At 42.3% G+C, this 27,788-nt stretch overlaps 4 protein-coding genes across 9 annotated transcripts in view; 1 reads left to right on the forward strand and 3 right to left on the reverse strand.

Moving 5' to 3' along the window:
• Window positions 1–5,433, reverse strand: part of pbx4 (pre-B-cell leukemia transcription factor 4) — a 29,291-nt gene extending 23,858 nt beyond the window's left edge. The window contains exons 1-2 of one of the 4 annotated variants that reach the window (XM_061699981.1): window positions 4,413–5,433; window positions 1,144–1,257 (exon numbers count right to left, since the gene is read on the reverse strand). In XM_061699981.1, coding sequence (XP_061555965.1) covers window positions 1,144–1,257; window positions 4,413–4,597 — 299 coding nt within the window. In that variant the 5' untranslated portion in view covers window positions 4,598–5,433. The remainder of the gene's footprint in view (window positions 1–1,143; window positions 1,258–4,412) is intronic. The other 3 variants (XM_061699983.1, XM_061699982.1, XM_061699984.1) reach the window with 3 other exon arrangements.
• A 6,030-nt stretch (window positions 5,434–11,463) lies between these two features.
• On the reverse strand, window positions 11,464–16,128 carry LOC133414968 (uncharacterized). Of its 2 annotated transcripts, none has more exons than XM_061700726.1 (11): window positions 16,071–16,128; window positions 15,766–15,802; window positions 14,777–15,047; window positions 14,591–14,664; window positions 13,251–13,323; window positions 13,033–13,099; window positions 12,894–12,947; window positions 12,738–12,809; window positions 12,501–12,648; window positions 12,290–12,377; window positions 11,464–12,201 (listed from the first exon to the last, which is right to left on the reverse strand). In XM_061700726.1, exons 1-11 carry the CDS (start codon window positions 16,103–16,105, stop codon window positions 12,092–12,094), a joined length of 1,029 nt encoding a protein of 342 aa, XP_061556710.1. In that variant the 5' UTR covers window positions 16,106–16,128; the 3' UTR covers window positions 11,464–12,091. The 2 variants fall into 2 exon arrangements, with proteins under 2 accessions (XP_061556710.1, XP_061556709.1); XM_061700725.1 differs by having other exon boundaries at window positions 11,464–12,204.
• Window positions 16,129–16,995: 867 nt separating this feature from the next.
• atp13a1 (ATPase 13A1) lies at window positions 16,996–25,250 on the reverse strand. Its single transcript, XM_061700212.1, is given in 26 exon segments — window positions 16,996–17,498; window positions 17,579–17,722; window positions 18,004–18,115; window positions 18,188–18,330; window positions 18,437–18,633; window positions 18,712–18,826; window positions 18,935–19,078; window positions 19,080–19,120; window positions 19,197–19,293; window positions 19,424–19,617; window positions 20,434–20,536; window positions 20,627–20,752; window positions 20,839–20,949; window positions 21,026–21,201; window positions 21,479–21,636; window positions 21,893–22,013; window positions 22,091–22,228; window positions 22,310–22,436; window positions 22,510–22,565; window positions 22,778–22,907; window positions 23,215–23,321; window positions 23,397–23,466; window positions 23,544–23,699; window positions 23,792–24,055; window positions 24,165–24,254; window positions 24,767–25,250. Coding segments are annotated over 26 exon segments (3,603 nt in total). The 5' UTR covers window positions 25,139–25,250; the 3' UTR covers window positions 16,996–17,387.
• On the forward strand, window positions 24,801–27,731 carry LOC133414681 (coiled-coil-helix-coiled-coil-helix domain-containing protein 5). Of its 2 annotated transcripts, none has more exons than XM_061700214.1 (4): window positions 24,801–25,294; window positions 25,909–26,049; window positions 26,135–26,286; window positions 27,508–27,731. In XM_061700214.1, exons 1-4 carry the CDS (start codon window positions 25,167–25,169, stop codon window positions 27,534–27,536), a joined length of 450 nt encoding a protein of 149 aa, XP_061556198.1. In that variant the 5' UTR covers window positions 24,801–25,166; the 3' UTR covers window positions 27,537–27,731. The 2 variants fall into 2 exon arrangements, with proteins under 2 accessions (XP_061556198.1, XP_061556199.1); XM_061700215.1 differs by lacking the exon at window positions 24,801–25,294 and adding an exon at window positions 25,302–25,713 and having other exon boundaries at window positions 27,508–27,729.
• The last annotated feature ends 57 nt before the right edge of the window (window positions 27,732–27,788 follow it).

The following is a 27,788-nucleotide window of genomic DNA, read 5'->3' on the forward strand; positions in this document are numbered from 1 at the left end:
AGTGGCAATAAGTTTTGCCGCCCACATTCAGTGTTGAGATGAAATAAAACAAACACAACTTTGAATGTGATGAGCGTGGACTGAAAAGGATGACACCATCTTTTCCTATGAAAACAGCACAGTCAAGACAACCACAAATGAATATGACTTGGCTACACCTGACCACAACACCAATTCCAGTTGTGAAAGCCCCGTGGGTAATTAAAGAAGGGACTACATAGACGAACCTAAATAATATGCTTTGTGCTCCGGCCGGCCTCAATGTGAGAGGAATCGGGGCGGAGTGATAGGGCTGCAGCTATCCAATATTTTTTAAATCGAGTATTCTACCGATGATCCCATCGATTAATTGGATAAAAATGTATCTTGAATTATTGAACACAATAACGTGTGAGGTTCAGGTATTGTTTGTGTCCACTTGGCATCGCCATCCTATCGTTCAACTGTAGTATCTGTAACTTTAAATGTTTGTTGCTTCAAAAGGTGGGGCCTGGGCTGTGAGCGATGTGGGCGTCAGCGAATGAGTGTAGTGTTGACCGGCTGTTAACTGGCTAACCCATTAGTCAATCTGTGTGTTGAGAAACTCGCCGTGAGTTGTGACCATCGAACGTGCTTCTTACGTGTTTGTTTTCTTACCATTTGTTCAATAAAGCAACTCAAAGTACTCCGCCGTCTGTGTCTCTCCTTGACAACTTGCAAGGGCATTACAATACTGTCTAACTAGCGATGGTAGGCTATATTAAAGTAGCTTACACTGTTACCTTGTGTTGGCGATCGTAGACGTGCTGTTGTGGTACTTTAGCTTCTTTTATTAAGTGTGAAATGATCCCAAACTTTGGACACACACTGTCTTTTGCAGACTCTTCCTCCTGGCTTATTTTTACAGGGAGTAGTGCGTGCAGTAACATTAGTCCATGTGAAAAAAATTATCCCTGCGAAGTTCGAGCCTGAGGTTTTGCTACGACCATTTTTGTAATCGAATTATTTGATTAATCGTTGCAGCCCTACGGAGTGATATAAAAAGTTTTTGGATGTGGCATTAAACGCATCACGGCTGGATTTGAGTTGGGGGAGGGCTGCCGTCAGAATGGAGGGTATGAGCAGGAGGGGGAGAGGGAGGTGCTCATGCGGTCCTGTACTGACCTGTACTGGAAGTTGACTGGCAGGCCACCCCCTGCTGTGCCCCCCCCTGCTCTCCCTCCCTCTGTGGGGTCGTCTGATCCACCCCAATGCGCCGGCGAATCTTCTGGCCAGCATCTAAACATATGGCGACAGGAGGGGTGGGGTGGGGGAAGAGGATGAGGGCGCAGGGCAGGCAGGGTGTGCAGGAAGGGCACAAAAGTTCTTGCACTGCCCTGACCACTCCCCATTCCAAAACACCCTCCACAACAAGAGTGTCATGGTCACGTGTCAGCCTTGTCACATGTTCTGTTTGGAGATCATGACTGAGGAGTGGATGTTGGACGGAGAAGCTTGACCAGAGTAAGAATTACGACAATGGCGACCATACAGTTTCAGTGTGGCCTTTGGAAAAGGCCCAAACCCATTTGTAACGAGCGACCTCCGACAGGGCTGAACAATTCTCCTTTGGATTACCACCACACTGCACTTTCATAGATACTAACCTACCGCAAATTCCATCAGTTTTGTTTTCGAAATATTTACGCATATTCACAACAGTTCAAAATGACCAAAAAAGCAATGTTAAACAATCTTGGATCGGCAACTAAATTTGATGTAAGTCAAGACCATGATTTTATTTTTAAAAGTTTTTTTTTTTTTTTTAAGTTTTACATACAGACGTTATCAAATCCTGTAGAAATTACTGAAAACTGCCAGTTGCGGCAGTAATTGGCGATTTAGACCAGAAGCGTGTCCTCTCGGTGGTTCTCAAATTTTTCTACCTTTTTTTTTTTTTGCCAAGTACCACCATCATGACCAACATTAAAATACAATAGCATAGTAGGCCTGTTTTCATCAAAAACAAGGCAGAGATTTTATTACTAAAAAAATATTTGTAATATGATTGTAAGCCACTGTAACATTATGCAGTTTGAACATTAAATACAGGAATTTTTTTAAGTACTTAAATAATCTTACAATTAAAATGAATTGCAATTCTTAAAGATTACAGGAAAATCTATTAAACTGAAAAGTTAAATACAACTGAACTGTACTAGGGCAGTGATTTTTTTTTTTTTTTTGGGGGGGGGAGGCGCATACCACTAGAGGGAACCCTAGTACGAGAATTTGAGAATCACTGCTGTACATGTTATGTGAATGAAGGCTTGGGTAAGTAATGTGACACAAATGAGGTCATAAGCAACTGAAACTACTATTTTGACTGTGGTGTATTTGGGCATGCCAAGAACACCTAACATGCATGCCCTCCGTTCACAACACACTATTCGCACTATCCAGTTTGGAAACGCCCACTTTAAGATTTTAAAATGTCTGCATTTCCATCCATCAATTTTTTGTACTGCTTATCCTTTGTCAAAAATGCTTTTATGTAAATGAACAGCCAAAACAACACACATAAAAACTGTAATCTGTCCCTTAATGGGTATGCCACAAAGTAGCAACTTTTAAGCATACTCTGCAACTTAACCACCTCAGAGGAGGTAAAAACAGGTGCTGCAGGGTCCTGGAAATGAGTTGCATTTATTTTAATTTTTTTTTTTTTTTACCTGAACTAAACAAGAGAGGCCAATTAGCAAGCACATAAAGGGTCTCTTACCTCAGGCAAGTCGAGCCGTCAGCTAAAAACAAACACCCACTGTTCAATGGGTGAATATTTTATCAAATGGAATGGAATTGCCTTTATTGATTAACTACTTTGCATATACAGCCTGCTTGTGTCAGAAAGAAGTGCACTCTTGTGCACAAACAGCACAAAGTGGACATTAGAGCAATACTTACATAGGCGTTACTATAAGGGGTATGACTATAGTACTTCAAAAGCAGACACACCTTTAGTTACACACTGTATATTTGTAACCTGTTAAGCCTGTTACATACACTGTAATTGCGCCGCTTTACAACCAAAGCACTATCATTTGGTCTATGATGATTCCCAGCGGTGTGAACATATTTACAAGGGGTAAAGCGCGACAACAACAAAACTTCACAGGCCCAGACTGTATTCTCAAAGTTGCACGTTAGAAAAGCTAACAAAAACAAACAATCCCAGTTTACGCTTGGCTATATAACATCATCCCTCCCCCTCAACACCACCTCATTAATAGAAACTCGATTTGCGGACAGCTGCACTCGCGTACACATTATAGGAGAATTGATTGCACCCAGCACACAATGAAAAGGATGAACACCAGGGATGGGGGGGGGGGGTGAAAGGGGAGTGAATTAATTAAGAGAACCAGGTGGTCAAATGTTGGGTGGAAAATCACTAGCTAATGACACATCACACTGTGGCCATGGTCTTGCAAGTGGACGCCTTCCTATTGTTGAGATACCGAGGCTTTATCTGAAAACTGACCTTATGCTCCCTGGTCCACATGGCGCATGAGTGCTCACTGTTTGCATTTATTTGCCCTTCACTAGGAATAATGGAAACACCGGAATGCCTCTGTGAAATGAGCATTAAGTGAGGAGTCGTATGAATGAATGGCTGCTGTCATCACAGGGAGCTCCTGACTGGATACGCGAGCCAATTGAGTAATCCCTGCATTCATTTGCATTTCATCGGATAATGACATCGACTATCAATTGATGCAGAACGCTATTCAGAGACATTGGGGTTCAATTAGACAAATCTCATTAGGCGTGAAAACCAATGTGATGCAGCTTTAAAACCTTTTTGGGAAAGATTGTGCAGTCACTGCCCTAAATAATAATAATTAAAAAAAAAAAAAAAAAAAAGATTTATGTCAACGACTGTATTTACCTGACAGGTCTCGTCAAGTGTGATAAATATGTTTTTTACAGTTTTATACAGGGGTTAATAAAAGGCCCTAAAATGTTACTACTAGTGCTGCTGTAATGTAATGAAGCAGTTATATGAGCCATGCAAGTGCAGTTTAAGTGGCAGCCAAGTGGTTGGGAAGATCATTAGCAGTGCAACAACCATTGTCTCGCTGTGAAAACTTTCCCAACTAAAAACAAAAATAATCAGTCGACGTGTGCCGGTGGTTTCTTACGATATAGTAAATGTGTTTGCAAAGTCAAAAAGGCAGCCGGCCACAATTGAAGTAACAAAGAACCGCCTTGTATTTTTTATACACTGGTGAAATACGAGCGTTGTGGTGGGTTGGGATAATAATGTATCACAGAGTTGATCGATTAATACAAATAACTATGGTTATTTTTTTTTTTGAAAAAGAATCCGTGGTTTTACAGAGATTGAGAATAGCGTAGCAACGTGACGGAAAATGGCTCTTGGGCGCTCTTACCTGGCCTGTGCTTCGTCCAGGCTCTCGTCGGTGATGGCCATTATTTGCTGGAGGATATCCCCGATGTCTTGTTGGGGCTGGCCGAGGGACTGCTGTTTCCGAACCGAATCCGGGTCGCCCACGTCGCCCGGCTGTAGTCCGCCAAGTCCGGTGAGACCCGTCAGCATCCTGGTCTGGTCATCCATACTTTGTTAAAAAAGGAAACTCGGCGTTTTCCTTCCTTACGCGAATACACGCACGCACACGCACACACGCTCACACACACAAATAGCTAGCCTGTTAGCTAGCCCGCAAACTAGTTTCCGCGACAAACATACACACAGGCTTCTTTGACGAATAGTAAGATCGTTCGGAACTGTTCTTGTCATAAAACAGTTCACGCAAATACCCTAAAACATTGGCGTGTTGTTGTTTTTTAAAAAAGAAAACGACAGGGGCTGGGGGAGTGCTAAAAAAAAAAAAAAAAAAAAACGTTAGCTAAGCGCCGTGTGAAAAGCGGCTAGGTTAGTAGCTGCAACCCAGCGGCCGAGAAGAAGCAGCAGCGGCGGGGACACACACGCACGGTCCGTGTGGGCTCGCCTCGAACATTGTGGGATGATTCCAAACAAAAACAAAAAAGCGCCGAGCCCAATATCCCCGCGCGGGTTCGTTTTTCGCAAGCGTGGTGTGAAAACAAAAGAAAGAAACAAAACAAAAACAAAAAAATCGAGTGAAATCGGGGAGGGAGGACTCCGACGAGAGAGCGAGACAGAGCTCCTAACGCCACAGACTACGCTTGGCCATTGTTGTTGCGGAGTGTCGCGCGAATACGTGGGATGTGCTCGCTGCTGCTGTGGGCGAGCTCTGCTTCTTCTACTCACTCAACAGCAACACGACGACACGGCTTGCTAGCGGGTGGCGAAAAGTCCACTTCCCCGACGACCGAGCACGCTACTCCGTTCACACACAGGTGGAATATTGCTATGCATGGAACATGTTTGTACCGCGACCCTAAAAGGGGTCCCTAAATATTTGTCCAGGTAAAAAAAAAAAAAAACGACTCCCTCATGGCAGGCGGTACACATCTATCCACTGACGTCATCAATATGTTAGTCATTAAAGACGAAATTCATCCCAGTAAAGACACTTTCTCGAAAACACTAGGAGACTTCATGTAAATAAAAAAAAAAAAACATTTGAAACTTTGGAAGAATTTGCAATGTACATTAAAAGAAGTTGCACTACTGAAATGACTTTTCATGTTCAGCCTAATAATGTACCAACATGCTTATTATTGTGGATGTAGTTTACAGTGGTGTACAGTACTGCACTGCATTACAGTATACTGTGTCTAAAATTTGGGACATTCTCAGTATGCTGCAGTACACTTCTACGCCACTGCAAACTACAACCAAAATAATAAACATTTTGCATAAACATTGTTTGGCTATACTGTAGTTGTCCTGCGGTTGGCTGGTCTTGCAACTGGCGACCAGTTCAGGGTGTGCCCTGCCTCCCACCCTCAAGGCTCTAGCTCACCCTCCACCCTAAGTAGGACAAGCTGCAGAAAATGAGTTAGATTAATACCTCTATTAATAACAATGTCAGTCAACAGCAATGCAATGCTTTTATACACGGCAAAAAGCGAGGCGACGCCAGAATGATTTGAATTGCAAACGCTTTGAAATATTATACTAATTGGAGAAGGAGTTGTCAGTGTGCCAAATAATGAAATTTGCTGTGGGCTAGCTCAAAGAACAAAATGCACACAACAAAAGTACACAGTTTGGAGTTCAGTGGCATTTTTCAGGAGTAATATGCGTCAAGACTCAAACAAAATTGGAAGTCGTCATCATGAGTGAGCTCAAGGGAGACTTGAGCTCAGTGAGCATCTAAGTGATTTAACTCCACCACTGTGCTGAGTTGTGTTGTACATGGAATTTACTGCTTACATGGAATTTACTGCAAAACAGGAAGTGGTCCGACTGCTCCGAACAATGACAATTAATTAAATATCAGTTACACGTGCAAATTAGTTTCACAAAGCCGATGCTAACATAAATAACATGGAAGTGAAAACATAATGGCTCATGACTTGCATGACAATGAGAGCGTGCTAACTGTCAATTACGCTCCCTGAAGCGGCATGCAAGGGTGAGAAATTTTGCTTTCAGTTTTACTATTTAGCGACGATCGTGTCTTTATACTTTATGCAATGTTGCGTCCCATTCGAGATTTTATATGGCGCTCTCCTCCTTCGGCAATTTACATACGCATAAGAACCAATACCATTGCTTTTACCAATTTCTTTAAATGATAAGATAAAATGTCATCAAATTTTAAATATAAAATAACATTATAACAATTTATTATAATTCCAAATATAACAATGAAAAACCTAATGTTGATTCCTCCCATTCATGTATAATAAACAATGTATTTTTTTCTTATATGTACATTGGGATTAGACACAACTTTTCATTACAGTGAAATGTTGATAAACAGATGCAAAGAAGCAATAAACTGCAGTTTAATATGGCACTTGGCAGCGCTAATTTACAGTAAAACTACGACTACTACTACTAATAATAATAATAAATAATGTGTACTTTTAACTTTTTTTTTTCTCCTGCCAATCCAAACTGCAACACAACAAACAGCTAAGGTTAATCATCTCATATATATCAAGGGGTAAGCATCATTACGACAACATCATTTGTAGTAATATTAATTGGGCATTGCTTTACATTTGAATCAAGGTTAGCGTTTCCATTTTCGGGGGGTTAATAGTATTAACTAGTTTTGATAGAAGCGCTGGATTGTGACAGTGAACTCAACTGATTTCACGATAAACAGCAGTTTGGCCGATAGTGAACAATTGAAAAAAAAAATGCTGTTTATTGTCACTCCCAGTTGAAGTTTACTGTCAGACTAAACATAAAAAAAACACGGGGAAAACTGCAACGAATTAAAGGTATTTCTATTCATTTTAATTAGGACAGATGATTTGAGATACGAGTCTATTGCGTTCCGAACAAATTATCGTCTCTCAAGGCACACCTGTAATTATTTTTCCCGACTTTGAGGCGCCCCCTGGAGGCCATGGAGCCCTTTGCGTTTGCCTCGATCCCCGCATACTTGTGGTTCGGAATCTGCAGATATTTTTTTCCAATTTTTTATTTTTAGATATTTTGGATTTTTCTCTGGGTTTTATTATTATTTGGGGGGGGGGGGAACCAACCACAAAAAACACTTTTTGATGTTTTTTGCTAGCTTATTCAAGAATTGTTTTGGTTTAAAAAAAATAATAATTTTGTTTTCAATGTAGTAATAATGAGCGTCAATTATCCGCAGATTTCAAGTATTCGCTGTCCAGCCCGGTCTCTATCCCCCGCGAATAGCGGGGGTCCACTGTTTTGCATAATGCGTGAGTCAGCTCTCCAGTTGAGGAAGATAAAGCGTTACTTACAGTAAATGTCATCTCTACAGTTAATAAATGTTTTATGATGCCGACAAATTGAGCCTCGAACCAATTAATTGACTTAACAGCAGAAGAGTGGCGTGACGTGTGTTTGACTTTGGAGGTTCCACCGTACACTGATCGAGCCCTGACAAATTATAATAATGATGTCCATAGACTAGCTGCTAAATGAGACCTGTCATACTTCTACAATTCACAAATGTCATTTGAAGACTACCAGTGATGTGTGATGGCTTCAGAGTAAAACAAAATTGAGTGTAATGCATGCAAAAAAATTGTTGATGACAATCGAGAAGGGTACTAATTTGGCGCATCAATATAAACCTCTGTAATGTGTTTCTGCTCAGTGAGCTGCGAGCAGACAAAATAGCCCATCTGATAATGCCAAAGTGCTCACATTTACATCACACAAAAGACAACGCATCCCAAAAGCAAAACAGAAGAGAATCAGTCTTTCACGAGCAAGCGAATGAAACATCGCATCAGTTTCCAGTTTGAAAATGATGACAGCACAGATTGAAAAACTAGTGTCCTTGTGTCTCGTTTTTTTGCAAACTGGGCAATTCTGCTGCAGTTTATCACTCAGATCAGAGAGACAGCCTTCCAAGACGAATGGCTGCTTGGATGCGTGTGTAGGAAAGGCCGATGCAGCGGGCCCAGATGTACTGAGGAGATGATGGGTGTGCATATAAGGTAGTAGCAACCAAACTGGCGCCGCTTTATGCTGACTCTCCACACTTCAGTCCACGGCAATCTGGTGCTAATCAATCTCAAGTCGGAGAGAGCAAGTATAAGGAATAGGGGAAACGCTAATAGCAGTAATAGTATAGTCGTACAATTAAAGTTGGCCGCTCCTGATGTTGTACCATTCTGAATACAACTGTGACAATAATGGTACTATTTTTTATTTTTGGGGGGAGGTGGGGGGGGGGGGGTTACAGTTGTTATCTTATTTTTCCCAATTTAAAATATGAGATTTAAAACCCGAGATGTGTACTGGGAACTTTGTCTTTAAATTCAAGACAGGATTTTGTTGTTGTTTATGGGCGCTTGCTTCAAGTGTGTACGTGAGTGTGTGTCAGTGGCGACAAGGTAAGCATGCGCACTCACATTCACACCTACGGGCAATTTAGAGGCTTCAATAAATATAATTTTCTTTCTTTATGCTTAGTTTGACAGTAATCTCCAACTGGGAGTGTAAAGATTGAAGCCAAACTGCTGCCAAGTTGAGTTCACTGCCACCATGCGGCGCTTGTATCCCCAATTCTTTATACACAAGTCCAAGCTAAATAATGGCCAAATGATGGCTCCCATCCCGAAAAAAAAAATCATGATTTGGGTCACTCGTATTTCAAGGCACCACTCTATGCCTACATTTAAAATCAGCCATTATTGCAGCTCAAGCCAGAAGTTGAGCTGCACTGTGTTTGTATGCTGACAGGTTGTGTGGCAGTTACACTTATTGTCACTTACTTAATATTCTACTACTACTACTACAACTAATAATAATAGTAATAACAATAGGCGACACGGTGAACGACTGGTTAGCACATCTGCCTCACAGTTCTGAGGACCGGGGTTCAAATCCCGGCCCCGCCTGTGTGGAGTTTGCGTGTTCTTCTCGTGCCTGTGTAGGTTTTCTCTGGGTACTCCGGTTTCCTCCCACATCCCAAAAACATGCGTGGTGGGTTGATTGAGGACTCTAAATTGCCCGTGGGAGTGAATGTGAGTCCCCTGCGATTGGCTGGCGACCGGTCCTCTCGCCCGAAGATAGTTGGGATAGTCTCCAGCACACCCGCGACCCGAGTGAGGGTAAGCGGCACGGAAGATGAATGAATGAATTATATATATATATATATATATATATATATAGATATATACATATATATGGTCGCAAAAGTGTGCACACCCTCTTATACCTGCGGATGTAGCTGTATGGCAATCACATTCAAACACATTAAATGGGAGTCACTGCACACCTGTCACCTGTTAACCCCAAATACATTTCCGTTATTCTAGTAGGATTTTCCTGACTTTTTTGTTTGTTTTTGTTCTATAGCAGAAGCCTGAAGGTTTTGTTTCAAACTGTTAATACATAATTGTAATAATTCCCTGCACATTGTCTAAGGGACAAAGCATGGTATTTTCCACCCCAATGGCCCAAAAGGTCAAACTTCATTTTATCAGACCATATCAAAGTCACCCAAATGCATGTGGGGAAATGTGTTATGGTCAGAAGAAACCAAGGCTGAACTTTTTGGACACATACTGTACATACCTTTTGCACAAATGCAACACTGCTTATCACCAAATGAAGAACAAACCTCCAGTGAATCATAGAGATGCAGCATCATGAGCAGGGGCTGTTTTTCTTCAGCTGGAACTGTGGCCTTAGACAAGGTGGGGAGAATTATGAACATTTCCAAATAGCAGTCAGTGTTAGCACAAAACCTTCAGGCTTCGGCTAGAAAGCAAAAACAATGTCAGGGGAAAGAAAATCTACTAGATTAGCTGAACTTTATTTGGGTTTAATCAGACACTATTAAATCATCACTTTAAATGCTGGAATGTTTGCGCTAATTCCCATTCAACATGAGTTTGAATATGATTGGTTAATTCTGAAGACAGCCACATTGTTATTTTTACATTTACTCTCAAAAGATTTGTTTTAATCAATTGATTTATGTCACATTAATGGTGGGTTATTATTTTGTTTAATATAAGAAATATTTTAAAAGCGGTGAGTAGACTTTTTATATTCATTGTAGTTAACACAAAACAGGTTTTTATTTATACTTAGTGTTTCCTTTGGAAAAATGTTTGCGTACAGTAAACGCCACACTCTTGTAAAATAAACTTCATTCCATAACAAAGCTCCCTCTGTTATTATAAAAACCTACAAACACAATGTGTGAAGGTGAGTCATGTGACAAAGTCACCCTGTGTCCAAATGTTAAAAACCAAACACTTAACTCCTAAATGGGGTCATTGAGGTTTGTCTCCAGTGTTTTGTTCCTCCCACTTTTGAGTGAAAAGCTGCAAGGATTCCCAGCTAATGCCAAAATAATTGCATTTGACTGTCGAGAGGAAAGCTCCCTTCCAAACTGAAGAGATGACTGTGTCTTTGTGGACCTTGCCGTTTTTATTTGTCGTCGCTTCCTTTAAGGATCATTTCTGTGAAACTTCCTCTTCATTTGGATGCTTAAGGTGCCCTCCTCTCACCCCACGAGCATCAAGCCTCATTTTCATCTAAATAAGAATCGATCTCTCCTGCTGTGCGCCATCCTCCCTCGCTCACAACTCTCACGGTCACAACCCTGCTCGTCTTTTCCTCCTCGCCTGTCCCTCTTCCCCTGTCAGCCCCTTGAACACCATCTCACTGAAAATGTCACCCTTGCTCTTCTCAATATCATAACCACAGCGCACACACACACACACACACAAATGAGACCAAAAGAGAGACATTCACTCTTCTTTATGCTGAACCCTTCAAATTACGCAGGAACATTAATTGGTGAGGGCTTGCAGGAGATAGGAGTGATAGCAAACAAAGCTTTTGACTGACTGGTACAATGTCAAAGCTTCGTTCTGCATCAGTGCCCCAGCCAAATGCAGGAGATTGGTGGGGGGGTGGGGGGGAGTCACCCAGGGGGAAGGGGCTTTCTCTTGAATGGTCAGGGGACACTGATGAAGTGAAATAGATGCAGCACAGAAGGAAAAGCAGAGTAAACAGGCCGAGGAAGAGCATGGCCAAGAAATGGAAATAAAGACAAACTGAGGAAGAGGGAGTCTTCATGGTATACATTTCATTCGTTTTAAATTTTCACCGTGTACTGTGTGCTCACAGTGTTAATTTAGCTATCCTCAACAGTACAGCAATTCCTGAAAACGTATGGACACATGATCACAAAACACTAATATTGTGCACTTTACTTTATTTTCACCTGTCTTAAGTTTTCATGACAGTCAAGTCTTTGACGTTTCTCTTTTTTTAAAAAGGTGAAAAGGCATTTATTAAAAAGCATAACAGAGACCTGCTTTGAACAGTACTTTGCAAGACAGCCACTGCCACCGGCTGGACACATGTATGAATTACATCAACTATCAACAATACTCTTGATATGTACAAGCCTATGAGTTTAGCTTTATACAGTAAAATAAAACATGCTGACCAAAAAAAAGACATTTTCTTCCATATACAATTTAAAAAAAAAAAAAGTCAAACTGAGGGCTTGCCTCCATTTAATGTGACTGTGCTTGCAGATGCAATAAGTGCCACAATTAGGTCCTTAATGACGTTGGGAGAATGATCCTGAAATCCTGCTTGAGCTGCTAGTAGGAAAAGGAAACATTCATATGTTTGGTTACTTTTACAATCAAACATTTATAGTATTAACAAATACTGTATGATAATTACCCAATCGGCCACTGATCTCTTTCACCATCGACTGTGACACCTCCTTGATGGACTGAAGCTCGCTAGCAAGCTTATACTGAATGTCCGTCTGTGGATTAAACACAAAATCTACAATGAGATGCTTATAGGAGAATAAATTATTAACCGATAACATTTTATGGACAATCGAACAGGCTGGAAATGTGTGGAAAAACTGTCACAGCATACGTACAACAAGTGTCATAGTCTGCAACATGGACTGTTGTCTACGGAGGAGGGCATGGTAGTCGGGTTTACTCCGAATTAACTGGTACTGTGAAGACTGGGCCATACACGTGTGGTCGAATGAGATGGCTTTCTTTTGGCCGTCAGCCAGTTTCCTGTGACAAGAATGACAATAAGCCATTAGCGCAAAATTAAAAAGATGATTTTTGCACAATACTCGTTGCTAAATAGTCTACGCATTCACCTTTCCAATTCTTCTGCCTTACTCCGGTGTTTGTGAGAGAGTGCTTCCCATGATTGACTTTCAGCTTGAATCCTGAAACACAACAACGTGTCATGGAAAAAAAATAAAATAAAGTATCGTGAATCCCAGCAGACTTATTATCTAAGACCACCAAACCTGTTAATTGTATTTTGGATCACCATAGCTTTCTGCACTGCAGGCTCAGCAGTCCTGAAATAACATTTTTACGGCAATAGAGATTAGAGACAATGAAAATCAATCAGTTAAAGAAACACAGGGAATTCAACTACCATACCTTTGACTCTGTTGCTCACTGCTGATGCATTTGCCCACAGAACTGCATTTTTTCTTCATTTTCTCAACTAGAAGAAAAAAAGAAGGCTTTGCAATTGACAACGATGATATAGTTTTAGGTAAAAAGTGGAGGATCAGCCATTTTCCTCAAGGACTCTGGGATGATGCAAACAATGTTCAAATACTGGAGGCAAATGTGTACCATACAACATAGGGCACCTTGTTTCTGAAAAGACGCTGATGAGGAATTTGGTAATGACTGGAGCGAATTCTGAAGTCTATCCGTGGCCAGCTGTCGACAAGAGACATTCTTTTAATGCACAGGGTATTTCTAAACATTTTTATATCCTTTAGTAGACTAGTAACATAGCAAATAATTGCTAAATTGTTTAATGTTGCTCTTTAGTTTGATGTTAGTTCAATGCTTTACCTTTTTTAGGGTGAAGAATGAAATTAACTAGCATTTTGTGTTACAATATGCTCAAACACAGTTGAGTGTGCAGGAAATAATAATTTTAAAAAATTTAATTAAAAAGCAGATTTGGACAAGGCCCCAAAAACTTCTAAGAAGACAAAAAGGAAAACGTGTGTCCTGTCACAAGCAGTGTGCATATTGAACATCTGTGATGCTTTGTAAATTTTATTTCTATGGTGGAATTTTGATTATTAAATATTTTATTGTTCAATGTGAAGCCTAATTTAATTTTGTTTGCATTTAAAATTATCAAATATTTTTTTTTTTTTTTTTACATTTACTCTCAAAGATTTGTTTTAATCAATTGAGTTATGTGTCGCTAATGGTGTAGTGGTACACTCGCCTGACTTTGGTGCAGGCAGCGTGGGTTCAGTTCCCACTCAGTGACGGTGTGAATGTGAGTGTGAATGGTTGTCCGTGTCTATATGTGCCCTGCGACTGACTGGCGACCAGTTCAGGGTGTAGTCTGCCTTTCGCCCGAAGTCAGCTGGGATAGGCTCCAGCGTCTCGCGACCCTAACCAGGATAAGCGGTGTTGAAAATGGATGGATGGATGAGTTATGTCACATTAATGGTGGGTTATTATTTTTTCTTAATATAAGAAATATTTTTAAAGCTGTGTGACTTTGAGTGTGTGTGGTGTGAAAAGGTGGGACCTGGCCTGGTGAGTGACGTGGGAGTCAGCAATTGACATTGAAGAGTTGGCTTCTGAGAGCTCAGGTAAGCGGCCGGCTGATCACTAGCTAACCGTTAACAGGTCTGCGTTGCATGCGTGGGAGTCAATTGCGGCCATAGGAACTCATGTATAAATGTGCTTATTACAAGTTTATTTGTTTTATCATTTGTTCAATAAAGTGATTGAAAGTGCCATCGCGCAAACCTACATGAAGTCGTGCAAGTGTGTGCAGTAACTTTAGTCTATATTAAAAAAATTATCAGTGTGACGCTTCATGGAAGAGATTTTGCTTCAACTTTATTTTGTAGTTGAATTATTCATTCAAAGGTTTTAGCACTATTTCAAATGATGTTAATTTTTGGGACCATTCTGTACATTATGATTGTTTTTATTAGGTCTTTGACCTTACCTTTATCGCAGCCTCCATCAATATACTCAACCTCTCTCGTTGTGATAAGGATGTGCTGATGCTCTTACACAAAGCTTCATAAAATAAATAAATACAATTTAAAAAAAAAAAAAAAAAAAAAAAAAGAAACATTTATGTCAATATGTATTAATGTGATCATTCTGTTGCACAATTGATTCAACTCACTTTGATGCGGGTTGGGAAGTGCGGACAGGGAGCGTCTTGTCATGGTGGCTCTCCTCCAGGATTTCCTCCGTGCAGTCCTGTTTACAGGTGAACAAGTCTCAGGTTCCGCCGTGCTTCCAGATGCCATTTCCAGCCTGTCCATGTCAGGATGCTCTTCTCCGGCATCGAGCGTCCGCGTGCTGGTTAATAGCATTTCAATGCGAGGTGACTTTTGTGGAGGGACGCCATCTGGGGCACTGGAGGACGAACACCGTTTGGGTGACAGCTTGACCTGGATTCAGAAAATAATGTTTATTAGCCTGTTATCTAAAGCAGCGATTTTCAACTGGTGGGTAATGGAGCTCTTTTGGGTGTGTTGCGGACTGCTAGCACAAAAATAAATACATAAAAAATACATAGGGTCCTTAGGTTTATGACGACATTTCAAGGTTACAAACAGCATGCAATGAACTAGTTTGCTTAGTGGTTTTCATATGACTGTACCACTGCCGGCGGCACAGTCACCGACTGGTTAGCCCAGCTACCTCACAGTTCTGAAGTCTCGGGTTCAAATCCGGCCTCCCTGTGTGGAGTTTGGATGTTCTCCCCGTGCCTGCGTGGGTTTTGTCCGGCTACTCTGGTTTCCTCCCACATTCCAGAATCATGCATGGTAGTTTAATTGACGACTAAGTTGTTCGTAGGTGTTTTTGTGAGTGCGAATGGTTGTTGACTAGGGACCAGTTCAGGTCAGGTCAGGTATTTGCTCTTTTATGGTAGGCCTATTGTCGTATACAAATTATGAATGGGCTATGAGCCTAAAGCTTTACCCAAATACGTAACGTATCGAGACGTTACAGCGTCTGAACATTTTCCAATGAACAACGGAATTATTAACACTTAGTTGAATCCGTCATGAGACATTTAGGCTTTCATTAAACCTTTTGTGCAGACCACTGATCTCAACGAAAAGCTAGCTTTAATGTCACATTGATTAAACATACTGTACGTACCTCATTGGTCGTTTCCACAGCGGCTCCAGACTCGCAACTGCAAGACAATTTCAATTAGATTCTATTAAATACTTGGAAATTTAACCTGTCTCGACTTTATTGCAAATGCCGTTACTTAAATAACATCCGCGGACATTTTCACGTATCGCATTTGTTAGCACACCCAACCCAAACAATGAACGCTGACATAGGCTGCTCGATGTCACGCTAAGACTAAGTCTAAAAGCTCTAAATAATAATGTTTTGATTTTACCTGAAGAACAAAACAAACTTTCGATAACAACAAGAAGCAAAAGCAAACAAACCCGTCTCGGTCTGTGGACGAAGGTTCTTCCGCCATCTTTTCGTTCAAATTATTTTTGTGTCACCGCGCGCCTAACAAGCCCCGCCCCCTTGCTGCACTGTTGCACTTTGGGAAATGTATTTCTTATGAAGAACTGGCCCATTGCAAATACGTCTTTTGTTATAACAGGACAAGGTAAGCATAAAACACCCATCCATCCATTTACCGTACCGCTTACCCTCCCAGGGTCGCGGGCGGGATGGCGCCTATCGGAGCTAAAATTCTGAATGTAAAAAATTTATTTTAACAGATTGTATTGTTTTTATATTATTTTATTATTTAATAGGCCACCATCGCAGGCAGTCCAGCAGCACCGACATTTTCCACTTAACAAAACGAGGGCTGTTGTAAAAATGCTGCCCATCAGATACATTTATTATACCATTCCGTGACTTAACACCCTGTATACAGCATACCTTATATGCTATTTAATGCACTCCTGGTTAAAGATGCAAGATGAATTTGTAATAACAATAAAGTTGAATCTAAAGTTGTTTTCAAAGAGAAATAAAAAGTACAAGACTTTAAAATATTCTGACTGCAACGGTCTTATGAAAAGTAACCGGATATTATGCATTCAGTTTTAGCATTGGTTACATTGCACAGAATTCATCATTCATGTTTTTTTCCTTTCACTTTCGGCTCAGCTGCTTTATCATTGCTTTTTTCCAGTTTTAAGTAGTACACGAATCGTTATTGGTGAGTTTTAGAAAAAAAATAAAATACCCAGCCGGCTATTATAAGCACATCAATACTGATAATTTTCCTTGTAAAGAGAAAAGAAAAAAAAAGAGATGCCATGTTCTTTTTTTTTTGTCTCCACCTTGTGTCCCCAGAGATGTTACGATAAATCTGTGATTGTGAAAAACAAACACTTGACTGATCTCATCATTTGCAAGTCTTTTTATAAGTCTGTTAGAGATGTCTTCACTTTTTACAAAATCAAGGAGAATAATTAAAAAAACAAAACAAAACGCTCGTTAATTCTCTTGGAGAATGCCCCTCTTGTGTCTAAGTGTCGCTCCACTGACACAGTCTCGCACTCCTCTCAATACTGCTCTTCATGGTCTTGTCTGGGTGTGGGGAGGGATAGATGAAGTTCGGGGGGGAAAGGGGAAAAAGAACAAAGTGTAGCGGATGACAATTCAATAAGGGAATGTGGTTGGAAGGAGAAGACTGAAGGAGGGGGAGTGTACAGTGCTGCGCGCCATGACCATCTCACATCTCTTCTCTCCCTTTAGAGTACATAAGGACCGCGTGTGCCGATGGCAGGAAGAGTTCAAGAAGGAACCATGAGAGTTCCTTTGCCAAGCAAAAACTGCAGTACACGGTCCACTAATAGGGCAGTGACAAAGTCCACCACGAGAACCTGGGCGATGATCATTTTGAACTGTGGGGAAATACAAGACCATTATTACAAGACACTTACACCAAAACAAGTCATGAAAAATACCCTTTGTGTCAATTCACCTCAGTTGGAATATCAACGAGGGCAAATTGCTCATTGAATTCAGGTGACGAACCAGAAAGAAGTCCCACAATTGCTAAACCGGACAAAGCGATGCTCCATAGTAGTGGTCTGTTCTCACTGAGTGACTCCATGAACGGATGACCCTATGCACGACAACGACAATGTTGTTATACAGAAAAAAAAAAACGACGTTTTGGTCCTGCATTGTGTTATCACTCAGTGGTAAACTCATAGTTACAGTAAAAAAAAAATTGTGAAAAATACTTCAGCCATGTAATAAACAATCAAATGAATGCATCTCGACAAACTCAAATTGGGTCACCCGCGTCTCAAGGCACCACTGCATTCTTAAAATGCAGTTCTAAAAATGTTCGGACCGCCTTATGCCGCATACGACCCCCTTTACCTGTATTGAGGTAAATACCTTGTAGTTAATGGCAAACGTGGCCATCTGCATAGCCATAGACATGATGTAGACAGTGCTGTTGATTAGACTGGGTTCAAACTCTTTGTACAGGTCCACAAACTGATCTTCTCTGTAAAAGACAAACGGAGAAATGTGATATTTTAGCAGATAAAGCAGAAGCCACACAGTTCCTGTTTCTTACCTGGGCGGACTTCTGCTCTGCGCCTCTTTGTAAAGAAAGACCAGACTGCAGAAGTGGACCGCGAACTGTAGCAGCACCGTCAACACAGTATAAAGATTGAAGATGTTCGGTAAGGGACGCTCCCGTGACAATGTTTTCAGTGGCTGAGTCAACCAGAGGGCAGAAAAAGCGGACACACACCATTACTCAGCGATGAAAAGAAGTCACAAACATTGAACGGGTGTCTATTTTCCTAATGCAATTTCTCACCTTCGACCGAGAGATGAAGAGGAAACATCCAGCCAACAGCAGACCCTGCAGGGTTGCCTGGAAATCGCTGAACTTTACCCCCTCCAGGTAGAGCACCGACTGGCTGTAGGCGAGCACCAGGGCATTGAGAGCGAGGATCTTAAACATCTGTAGCGTTGTTACCAGAGTGCAACGACCTTGCTTTATTACATGACAGACTGGACAGAGACAGAGAAAGGAAGCCATTTTAGGTGTGGAAGCATACTAAACGGGTCCTTGTGATGGTTGTTACTCACTGCACTGAATGGAAGAGAGTTTGGAGGTGAACGGGGCGGCGATAGAAGCGTCACCCAGTTTTACGATCTGTACCTGATCCTCTTCGAGTTCCCGCAAGACTTGACTTATCCTCTCCTATAAAAGAACAGACTTGTACTTTATCATACAAACCAATAACAAAATGAAGCCACTCTTCGAGATGAAAAAAAATAGTATCAAAGTAGTAGTGACGTTCACGGACACCTTTTGTGCCGCGAGTTGTTCCTCTCTTTGGGCCATCATCCTCTGCCTGGCACCTCTGGAGCTCGGCTTGCCTCCCGCATTGACAGGTGGCGAAGGTCTGGATTCAGCGGCGGGCACATCCTTCTCTCGCCCTCGTTTCTTTTTTTCAGGGCATTCGCTCAGGGGCGTTGGCTAATAGGGCAACGCCTGTGTAAAATATGATAAACTTCAGTGACAGTACTACAGTGAGACAAAATTGGTCACGTATTGTGGACAATCTTACCGATGTGGGCATGTTTGAGAGCTCCGACATCATTTGTACCATCGCCACACATCAGTGTTACATAACCCAGCCCTTTGAGACTTGTGACAACAAATTCCTAGAACATAAAATTCTCACTTCAATACATTCAGTTCACTTCTAGTACATTGTATTACAAGAACTTGACATCATCGATAGTTTACAAAATCCTCATAAATCCCGACCTCATTTTGTGTCTTTTGTCTTACCTTCTGTTTTGGGCTGACCCGTGCAAACACTCGTATGTGAGGCAAGAGGGCGCGCAGTAGCTGGGTGTCACAGCACAGTCTGGCCAGCCCCTCCCCGGTTACGCACAGGTCAAACTGCTGCACAAATGAAGACACCGAGGGAGGCGGAAGGGGCACGTGCACGGTGCCGTCGATGGACTCCCACTGCCATCCGCCTGGGTACGACAAAGCACCAGAACAGCTCAGTTCTTACTGAAACGGTCACGGAAATATGAATGAGGGATGCACCAATACAGATATCAGCGTCGATGCCGATACTGTGTGTCTGTACTTGTACTCGTAAAAACGCTCGGATACTACCACACCCGATACCAGCCCGTCATAAACTATACTATTCTGTTCTGCCTGAGCGTGCAGTATGGCAGATAATAACAGTTCTTCAAAAAGAATCAACGTGTGCACGTGTTTGTACCACACTGTCCGTCCCCTTGGAGCCCAAGGTGCGCAAAACAGAAGCAACACATATACCGCCCGGGGAAGAAGAATGGGATTATTCCGTGTCTATAATCAATAAAAGTTTTTGTTTTCAACAATATTTGAGTATGTGTATTAGAGGCATTACGTTTGAGTGAAACTTGGGCTGTGTTCAATAAAAGTTTGTTTTGAACATGAATTGTGTGTAAAATGTGTTATAGTTGAGTGAAATGTATGCCATGTTCACTCAAAGTTGTTTTTTTCAACAATATATGATTAAAATAAAACATTTGTATCAGAATGGCATTATCAAGTATCAGTACTTGGTATCAACAAGTATTCAAAAGTAAATACTCAAAAATGTGTCGGTGCATTCCTAGTATAAGTTTAACAGTATGTTGTTCTAAATGGAGGTTGTACTTTACAGTTTTGCCTGAAAATATTAGAAACACTGCTCAGTATGAACTGCAACAACAATTATTTTGCGCTTGAGCATTTCGATTGTGTCGGTGTACCCAACGTTGTGGTTGCTGAGCGCATCCAATTCGTTTACCCACCATGTGCCGATTGCAAAATAAGCGTTTGTTCCTTTTGAAGGAAGTGGAGTTCTCTGGCCACATGGCACGCTGTTAAGGGGTTGTCCCCTGTGATCATCACCACCTGAGAGCGCAGGAAAAGGAATCAGCCACTCGTCTCGGAACAAAGGCGCCGAGGAGTTGCATGCGCTTTGCGTTGCATTGGATAAATTACGTGATGAGATGCTTCCTGGATCTCTCTGATGACCGCCTTGCTGTCACTCTTGAGGGGGCAGGTCACAACCATGAAGCCGGCAAAGTTCAAGTCACACTCCAAGGAATTGCGGCTCATCTCCCGAACCTACAAAACACATCAGGACCCAAATAAGTTGGAAACAAATAATAATACTAACTCTGTATATTTTTGAGTAGAGAGAGAGAGCAAACCTGCTGATGACTTAGATGTCCCATCTCTTTGTAACCCAAAGCAAGAACTCTCGCCCCTTCCCGGGAGATTTCCTTGTGCACTTTATCATAAGTCTCGGGGTGTTCTGAAAACTACAACCACAACCACACTATTATAATAAATCTTAAAACAATCAGGCTATATATTCGAGATAGCGGTCATATGTACCATCGCTTTGAGTGTCTCTGGAGCGCCTTTAACGGTGGAGATGTAGGAAAGTTCAGTGGATCCCAGCTTCTCGTAGGAGGCCAGAACTGACATCCTCTTCAGCGCGCTGGCAAAGTGGAAGCGCTGATGGATCTTGAGGCCCTGAGTCTTGATGCTACGTGGGAAGACCTTTTCGTCTGGTTAAAGAGATAAGAAGAAACCAGGTACAGGACGAGTCTTATTGCCATTAAGGAGCACAATTTACTGGTTAGTTAACCAACTGGCATGGCAATGAATAAAGCACTACAACTCAAGAATATTTTCTTATACTATTTTAATTCACAACAGGAAAGAAAGAACAAAAAACATGACCAGAAAGGGACTCGAACTTCTTCTGATCCAAAGTCAGACGTCTTATTCATTAGTCCACGCTGCCATTCCATCCATTAAAGATCTTTCCTGGGAAAACGCTACCTTTAGTAAGAGTCCAATCAGCAGCGGTCAGCATGGCCTTCTCCAGTGGATCTCCAACCAGCTGTCCATCATCCAGCGTGACCAGCGAATGGCAGGTCGCCACGACCCGATGCGTCTCGACCGGAATATCCGAAACGGGCATCACCTCTTTGCCCTCCCTGGTCATAGAGATACAAATCTGTTGCTATATACCAAAAAATTTAATACAGGGCCTCCTTGGTTTACAATGGAGTTCCGTTCCTACTGCGGCAACATAACCCAAATTTGTAAGCAAGTTGGAACGTGCCGTAGTTTATAACTAACCAAGGTCATAACTATAATAAATATTTGTATGAAAACCACTTCTAGGCCAAAAATATAAATCAATCAGACGAGACCTCCCCCTACACGTACAATAAATACGGAGGCATTTACCTGAGGCCCGCTACTCCTCGCACCACCAGACTGTCGCTTGTCAGAGTTCCCGTTTTGTCAAAACAGCAGACCTCCAATTTACCGGCAAAAGGAATCCTGAAGGGCTCTGTACAGAATACATCTAAGCGATAGGAAAGAAGGGAATGAACCACTTCAGTTGCAAGTGTGATAAGGAGAGTAAAACCGCACAGTTCTTACATAGTTTGGCCAGAGCGATGAGGGACGTGTTAACAGCCAGAGAAAGCTCAATGGGGAGTTCCGGTGGAACCACAGAGGTGAGGATTAAGGTACATTCCAGGAAGAGTTTGTAGCGGTTCCTGCTGAGGTCCTTCGTCCCTGAAGGAGGACAGATAACACTTACAGTAGATACTACGTATGCTCCTTCGACGGAATACTTCACCATTCCGCAAACCTCACCTTCCACCCACACGTAGGCAGCGGCTGCAATGGCGAACACCAGCAGGAAGAGGATGAAGATGAATGTCTCCAGGTTGTTTGCCGTGACTCTCTTCACGCCAAAAAGGATGGTGCGCAAAAGTTTACCCTGCATGCAAAAGCAACTTTCCAGATTAAATCCACCGCCGAACTAAAATTGATGCTCATGTGAAGAAACTCACCTGAGATGTGTAGAATCCTGTTCTCAAAACGTAGGCCACACAGCCATTGTCTACAGCTGCACATGCGATGAAAATATACACAAAGGTGACACCTTAATGTGAAAAAAATCTAGAACTTTTAGAGGTTTTGTATGGTCTGGGATATTTGAGCAGTGTGTCTACAAAAGCACTTCACATTCAATTCGGAGCAAAGCCTTTCGACTTGATATTACAGCTCACGACAATTATTTGCTATTATTTACAAACAGTGCAAATCTTCTTTGCTTACGTTTGAGTCCAGCACTGGCCTTTAAAGGGGGGCTATGCTGAACCACTTTGGTCCCCCCAGAGATGACGTGGAGCCGAGAGTCTGCTTGAAGGTCAAGAATTTGACCGGGGTCCAAGTCCTCCACTGGCTCCTGAACATTGATCCAAAATGTCAACAGTTAGTAGAATATCAACCAAATAAACAAACAGCTTCCGTTTCAATTCCGCTATACAGTGGCACCTTGGATTCAACTGTACGTAGGTTTGCCTAGTGGTTAGCACGTCTGCCTCAGAGTTCTGATGTTTGTGGTTTGATTCTCGGCTTCCAATTGTCCATACATGGGAATGTTAGCGTGTGAGAGGTTGTTTGTCTGCATGTGCCTCAGCGATGGGCTGGCAACCAGTCCAGGGTACACCCCGCTTCTAGAAAATGGTTGGATTGATAAGTATGCCTCTTACCTTCATCTGAGGGACAGATTCTCCAGTTAGCATGGCCTCATCCACGATGCAGCGACCGCGGAGTAGAAGCACATCGCACGGGACCAGGTTGTCCTGGGGGGAACGTCCTAGAGACCAGACCAATGTACACTAACCATCCGTTCATGTTGAAAGAAGAGAAAAACACTTGAAAGTACGCTTACCGATGGAGACAAGGTCACCCGGGACGAGCTCATCACTCGAGATGGGTCTCCACTTACGGTTCCTATAAACCTGCCGAAAGCATACGACTTCAAACTGGAACGCTTTGAAGACACAAAGGGGTAATACTTGGATGGTGGAAACGCAACCTGGATCATGTAGGGTTTGTTTCCCATGCGCCGGATCTCGGACATGTTCCTCATTTGCTGCTGGACCAGGGAGGCTTCGAACGCCACCAGCATGAAAAGCGTGAACACGCTGTAGTACCAGTAGTCGTCCAAACACCAAAGCCCTACACAGAACACCTGGGAGATGAAAAACATACAGGGCTGCTTTAAAGTAAACAGTAAAATATATTATGTATGTTTCATTTTCAAGGGGAAATCTTCCCACACACCTGGAAAACAAAAAAGGGAGCAGTGGCCCTCTCCCTAAATAGCTCGAGGAAATCGGGAACTATCATCTCTGCATGGTTGGTGCCGTAGCGCTTTTCCGCAGCTCTGAGGTCAGCTTCCTCCTGGTAGCCGCGCCACGACTGGAAGAAGCCCAACGGGTGGTCGACGGGGAATGCGATGGGAAAGAAGCATTTCTTTTCTTTGTGGTCGAAAGTGTAGCGGATTTTCTGGAACTCAAACAACAGAATCTCTTCTCCATTTTCATCCTGTGAAGGAGAAGAATACGGTTTCAGAATCTGTAGTTCTATGCGAGAATTTAAAAAAATAATAATGTCATACAGTCGGAAAACGGACTGGAGTCAAGGCTGAACTCACCTGGTCTCTTTGTAGTGTCACAAGCTCAGCAGAACCGTTATTAGGCGTGGGTACAACCTTTGCCAGTGTCGCCTTGTTCGGGTCCGCCTCCTGTACAGGTGACAAATTCACATGAGTTACAAATGATCTGGAACTCAATGACATCTGGTATAGTCTTCGAAAAATCGAAAGATTTCACATTCATTCGTAATAGTAATGCTAGCAAATGGGTTCAAATCCAACATCTGCCATTCTGCAATCTCCAAAAAAAAAAGCACATTTATGTGCCTTTAGGACACGTGTCAACATTAAGGTCCAGATCCGTCCTGCCATATACTTTTTGTGGCCCATTTAAAGAAAAATAGTCTATTTCTTGCTAATATGGATGTGTCCTTTACATTTTGTCATAAAATGTCCCAAAATTGCAAATGTCTTCACTTTTTACAACATTTGTTATTATTATTATTATTTTTTTTTTTTACCAAATCCCTTCTTAACATAACTTTAACAATAGTATTGCTACTGGGTGGTCACTATTTTGTCATCCGTGATCCCCATGAAGATGAGAGTGGTCATGCCTGCTGACTATCGCCACATCAGTGACATCTTTGTTTTGGGTTTACCTTGGAACAAGTGAGCCAACAGTGGGCGTGCACGGACCAATAACCGGACAGCGCCGTGAGGACGTGCGCGATCCCGATGGCAGCGAGAGCCAGGAGGCCTGCCTCCGGATACTCCGAGGCACCGTACACCCACAGCCACACGTACAGCCAGCCGGGGTAGAGGACCGTCAGGAAGGGGAGGACGGTGCCGTGGAAGAGCCGAGGCCTTCGCCTGTACAGCGTCACGGAGCTCACCAGCTCGTCACCGGTGCCACTGTCATGCTGATTGTGGCTCACAGTTTGTAGCTTGCCCGGACCACCGACGCCGTCCGCGGTCATTTTCTCCTCGCTTTTGACGTCGTTCATTGTCCTCTGCTCACCCCCTGGGCCCATTTATTACCCCCACCGCCCCGTCGTGTTGATGCCGGTAAAAAAAAAAAAAACGCAATTCAACACGCGGAACGTTGCTCCGTTCAACCGTTGCTCCGTCCAACCAAGAACACAGTCCCTCTTCAGCTGCTGTCGCTTCCGTATACGTCAGCACGTAACGTAAGATGGATACATATCCCTTGATGGGGTCAACCGGGGAAAGCGAACATTTATGGCCCTTCCCTCAACACTAGAGAACTTTACATTTTAACCTATTTGCACATATATTAATTTTCATGACACAAACGAAATGTTTAGTTTCGAGTCCAACTAAAATTAGGCCACTGTGTCTTTAACTCACCTTGTCGTCATCGGACCGGGCCCCTCGTTGTACAAATGACATCAAAATCAACCAATAGGATCTGAAATGTTCTTCTCCTGCTGAGTTCCCGTCCAATTAGATGGTTCGTTGCCCAGTTTCATCCAATGGGATTGTAAAACGGCATGGCCACGCGCCATTTACATGACACCACGTTGAGAAGTGTGGTAACCTTCACTGATCAGCTTGATCGCTTCAAACGAGCGCAAAATAGCAAAATGTAAGAACTTTTATTGCTGCTATGTATATCCTATTGTCTTGTGGTGGTGATTGAGGTGAATATATAGATAGCAAACATTCCCTGTAATGTTGCGTGCATACTGAGTAAGATCATTGTATTAGACGTGTTATTATGTTGAAAACCATTCCAAATAACTTAAGTTACCTATTTCCTATTATGTGACCGTACCTGCAGGCAGGCGGCTATGTATATCACAGCAAAGTACTGCCATGAAGAGATGGACGCCTATGGGTCATGTGTGGCCTCCAACCCATCAGCATGGCAGGAGAAGTGTGATCAACTCAAGATGAAGTTTGCACAGTGCACATCATCACAGTAAGGCGTGTGTATTCAACCCGTGCCACCCCCCAAATTACACGCTTGTTTGGTCTCCACTAACTCCTGCATTTTGTCGCGTTAGCCCGGTGATCCAGAAGATCAGACGAGACTGTTCCAAAGAGTTTGTGGAGTTTGAGAAGTGTCTCAGGGAAAACCAGAGCACGTCTGCCTCCTGTTCGGCCCACGTGGCTCGCTTTCTCGGCTGTGCTGAGACGGTAGATCTCAGTGGAGTGGGTGAGTCATTAAAAAAAAAATCGTTAGAAGATAGGATAGGACCAGAGTGTGGGTTGTTGCCCCAAAAAAATGTTCTCAAGTTACTAGTGAGTAACTTCTTATTTATTTTATAAATAGTGCACAAATGTTAATTTGGCAAAAATATAAAACAGGGATATACAAATTCAAATATTCCTTATGAATTTAAACAAATATATATGTATATATATATATATATATTTAATAAAACAACATAAAGGCAAATTCAGCCACAACAAAAATGATATGTCTTTCTTGGCACACGTAAAAAAAACAACATAGTCAACAATGCCAACATCTGTTTAATTACTCAAAAACAACATAAGTTCTGCCAACTTACATCTTTATCTTCAGTGATGGTATACATTTCTGATGAACCAAAATACATGGTGCAAGCAATAATAACGACCTGTAGCTAAAAATACAAGTAGTGTTGCGTAATGTAGCTCAATGGAGTAAAGGTGGTGTTTGTGCTTAACAAAAATAGGAAAGTATTAATAAAAAGTAGGTTGCATTAAAAATCATCTGACACGTGCAATTCATCCCAAAAGTTACTGAAGTAAATGCGATGGACTAAATGTAGCTCGTTCCCACTCACCTCCGGAAAGGACGTTGGACAGCTCTTAAAAATTTGCACTGCCATCTTTCATTTCATCTGTGTGCTTTCGTGCAGTGTTTTCCCAACCTACGTTGAGCCGAGGGAGCCGCTTTACATCGGAAACATCACACGACACACCACACAACAAATATGTCACAAAACGTATTGACTAGCGAAAGAATAACGGTGATCTCGTCTCGATTGGCGCAAACCTACTTGGTTGGGAATCATGGGCGGAGTGCACTACTTGGCTGCAACAAGCAGAGGCGCTGTTGATTCACTCTCACGCTCCGTCGCGGTAAAAGAAGACCACGGCAGCTATGGCGACGTGAATTTATATACTGTAGACCGCTGTAGAATCAAATCCCCATCCCAATACTACTTTGCCGACAAAGGGGGCCTCTTGGGAAAGTCCAATCTCCCAACCTTTATACCTCCTTTCCTTCACCTTTGCGGAGGGATGAAAACCTGCTTCCTTTGGAACATAACCTCAAAACATCATATATCGGGACCGTCGTAAACCAAAGACCCTTTGTACTTCTATATCCCATTGAATATTATGGTGTTTATAATTCATATATCTGTGTATTCCTTTTTTTTTCCAGAGACAAATCCAGTACCTGTGCCATCGTAGCATTCAACCATCTTTTTCAACAAAAAATTCCCATCATGTTTTCTTCAACTTTGCATACTGTGATTATTGTCCTATTTTGAAAATCCACTGTTACTTGCCACACTCCGAGGCTGTGTAGACTTCAAATAAACGTGACACATTCCTACGCTGTGTTTCATTAAAACTGAGGTATGTCTAACTCAACCAGTGGGGGTTTCCCCTCTTTTGTTTCCCGCTACATATATCTGCGCCCCCCTCATCTACGGTGCCGAG

Source organism: Phycodurus eques, chromosome 16, assembly GCF_024500275.1.
Source record: "Phycodurus eques isolate BA_2022a chromosome 16, UOR_Pequ_1.1, whole genome shotgun sequence".
NCBI lineage: Eukaryota > Metazoa > Chordata > Actinopteri > Syngnathiformes > Syngnathidae > Phycodurus > Phycodurus eques.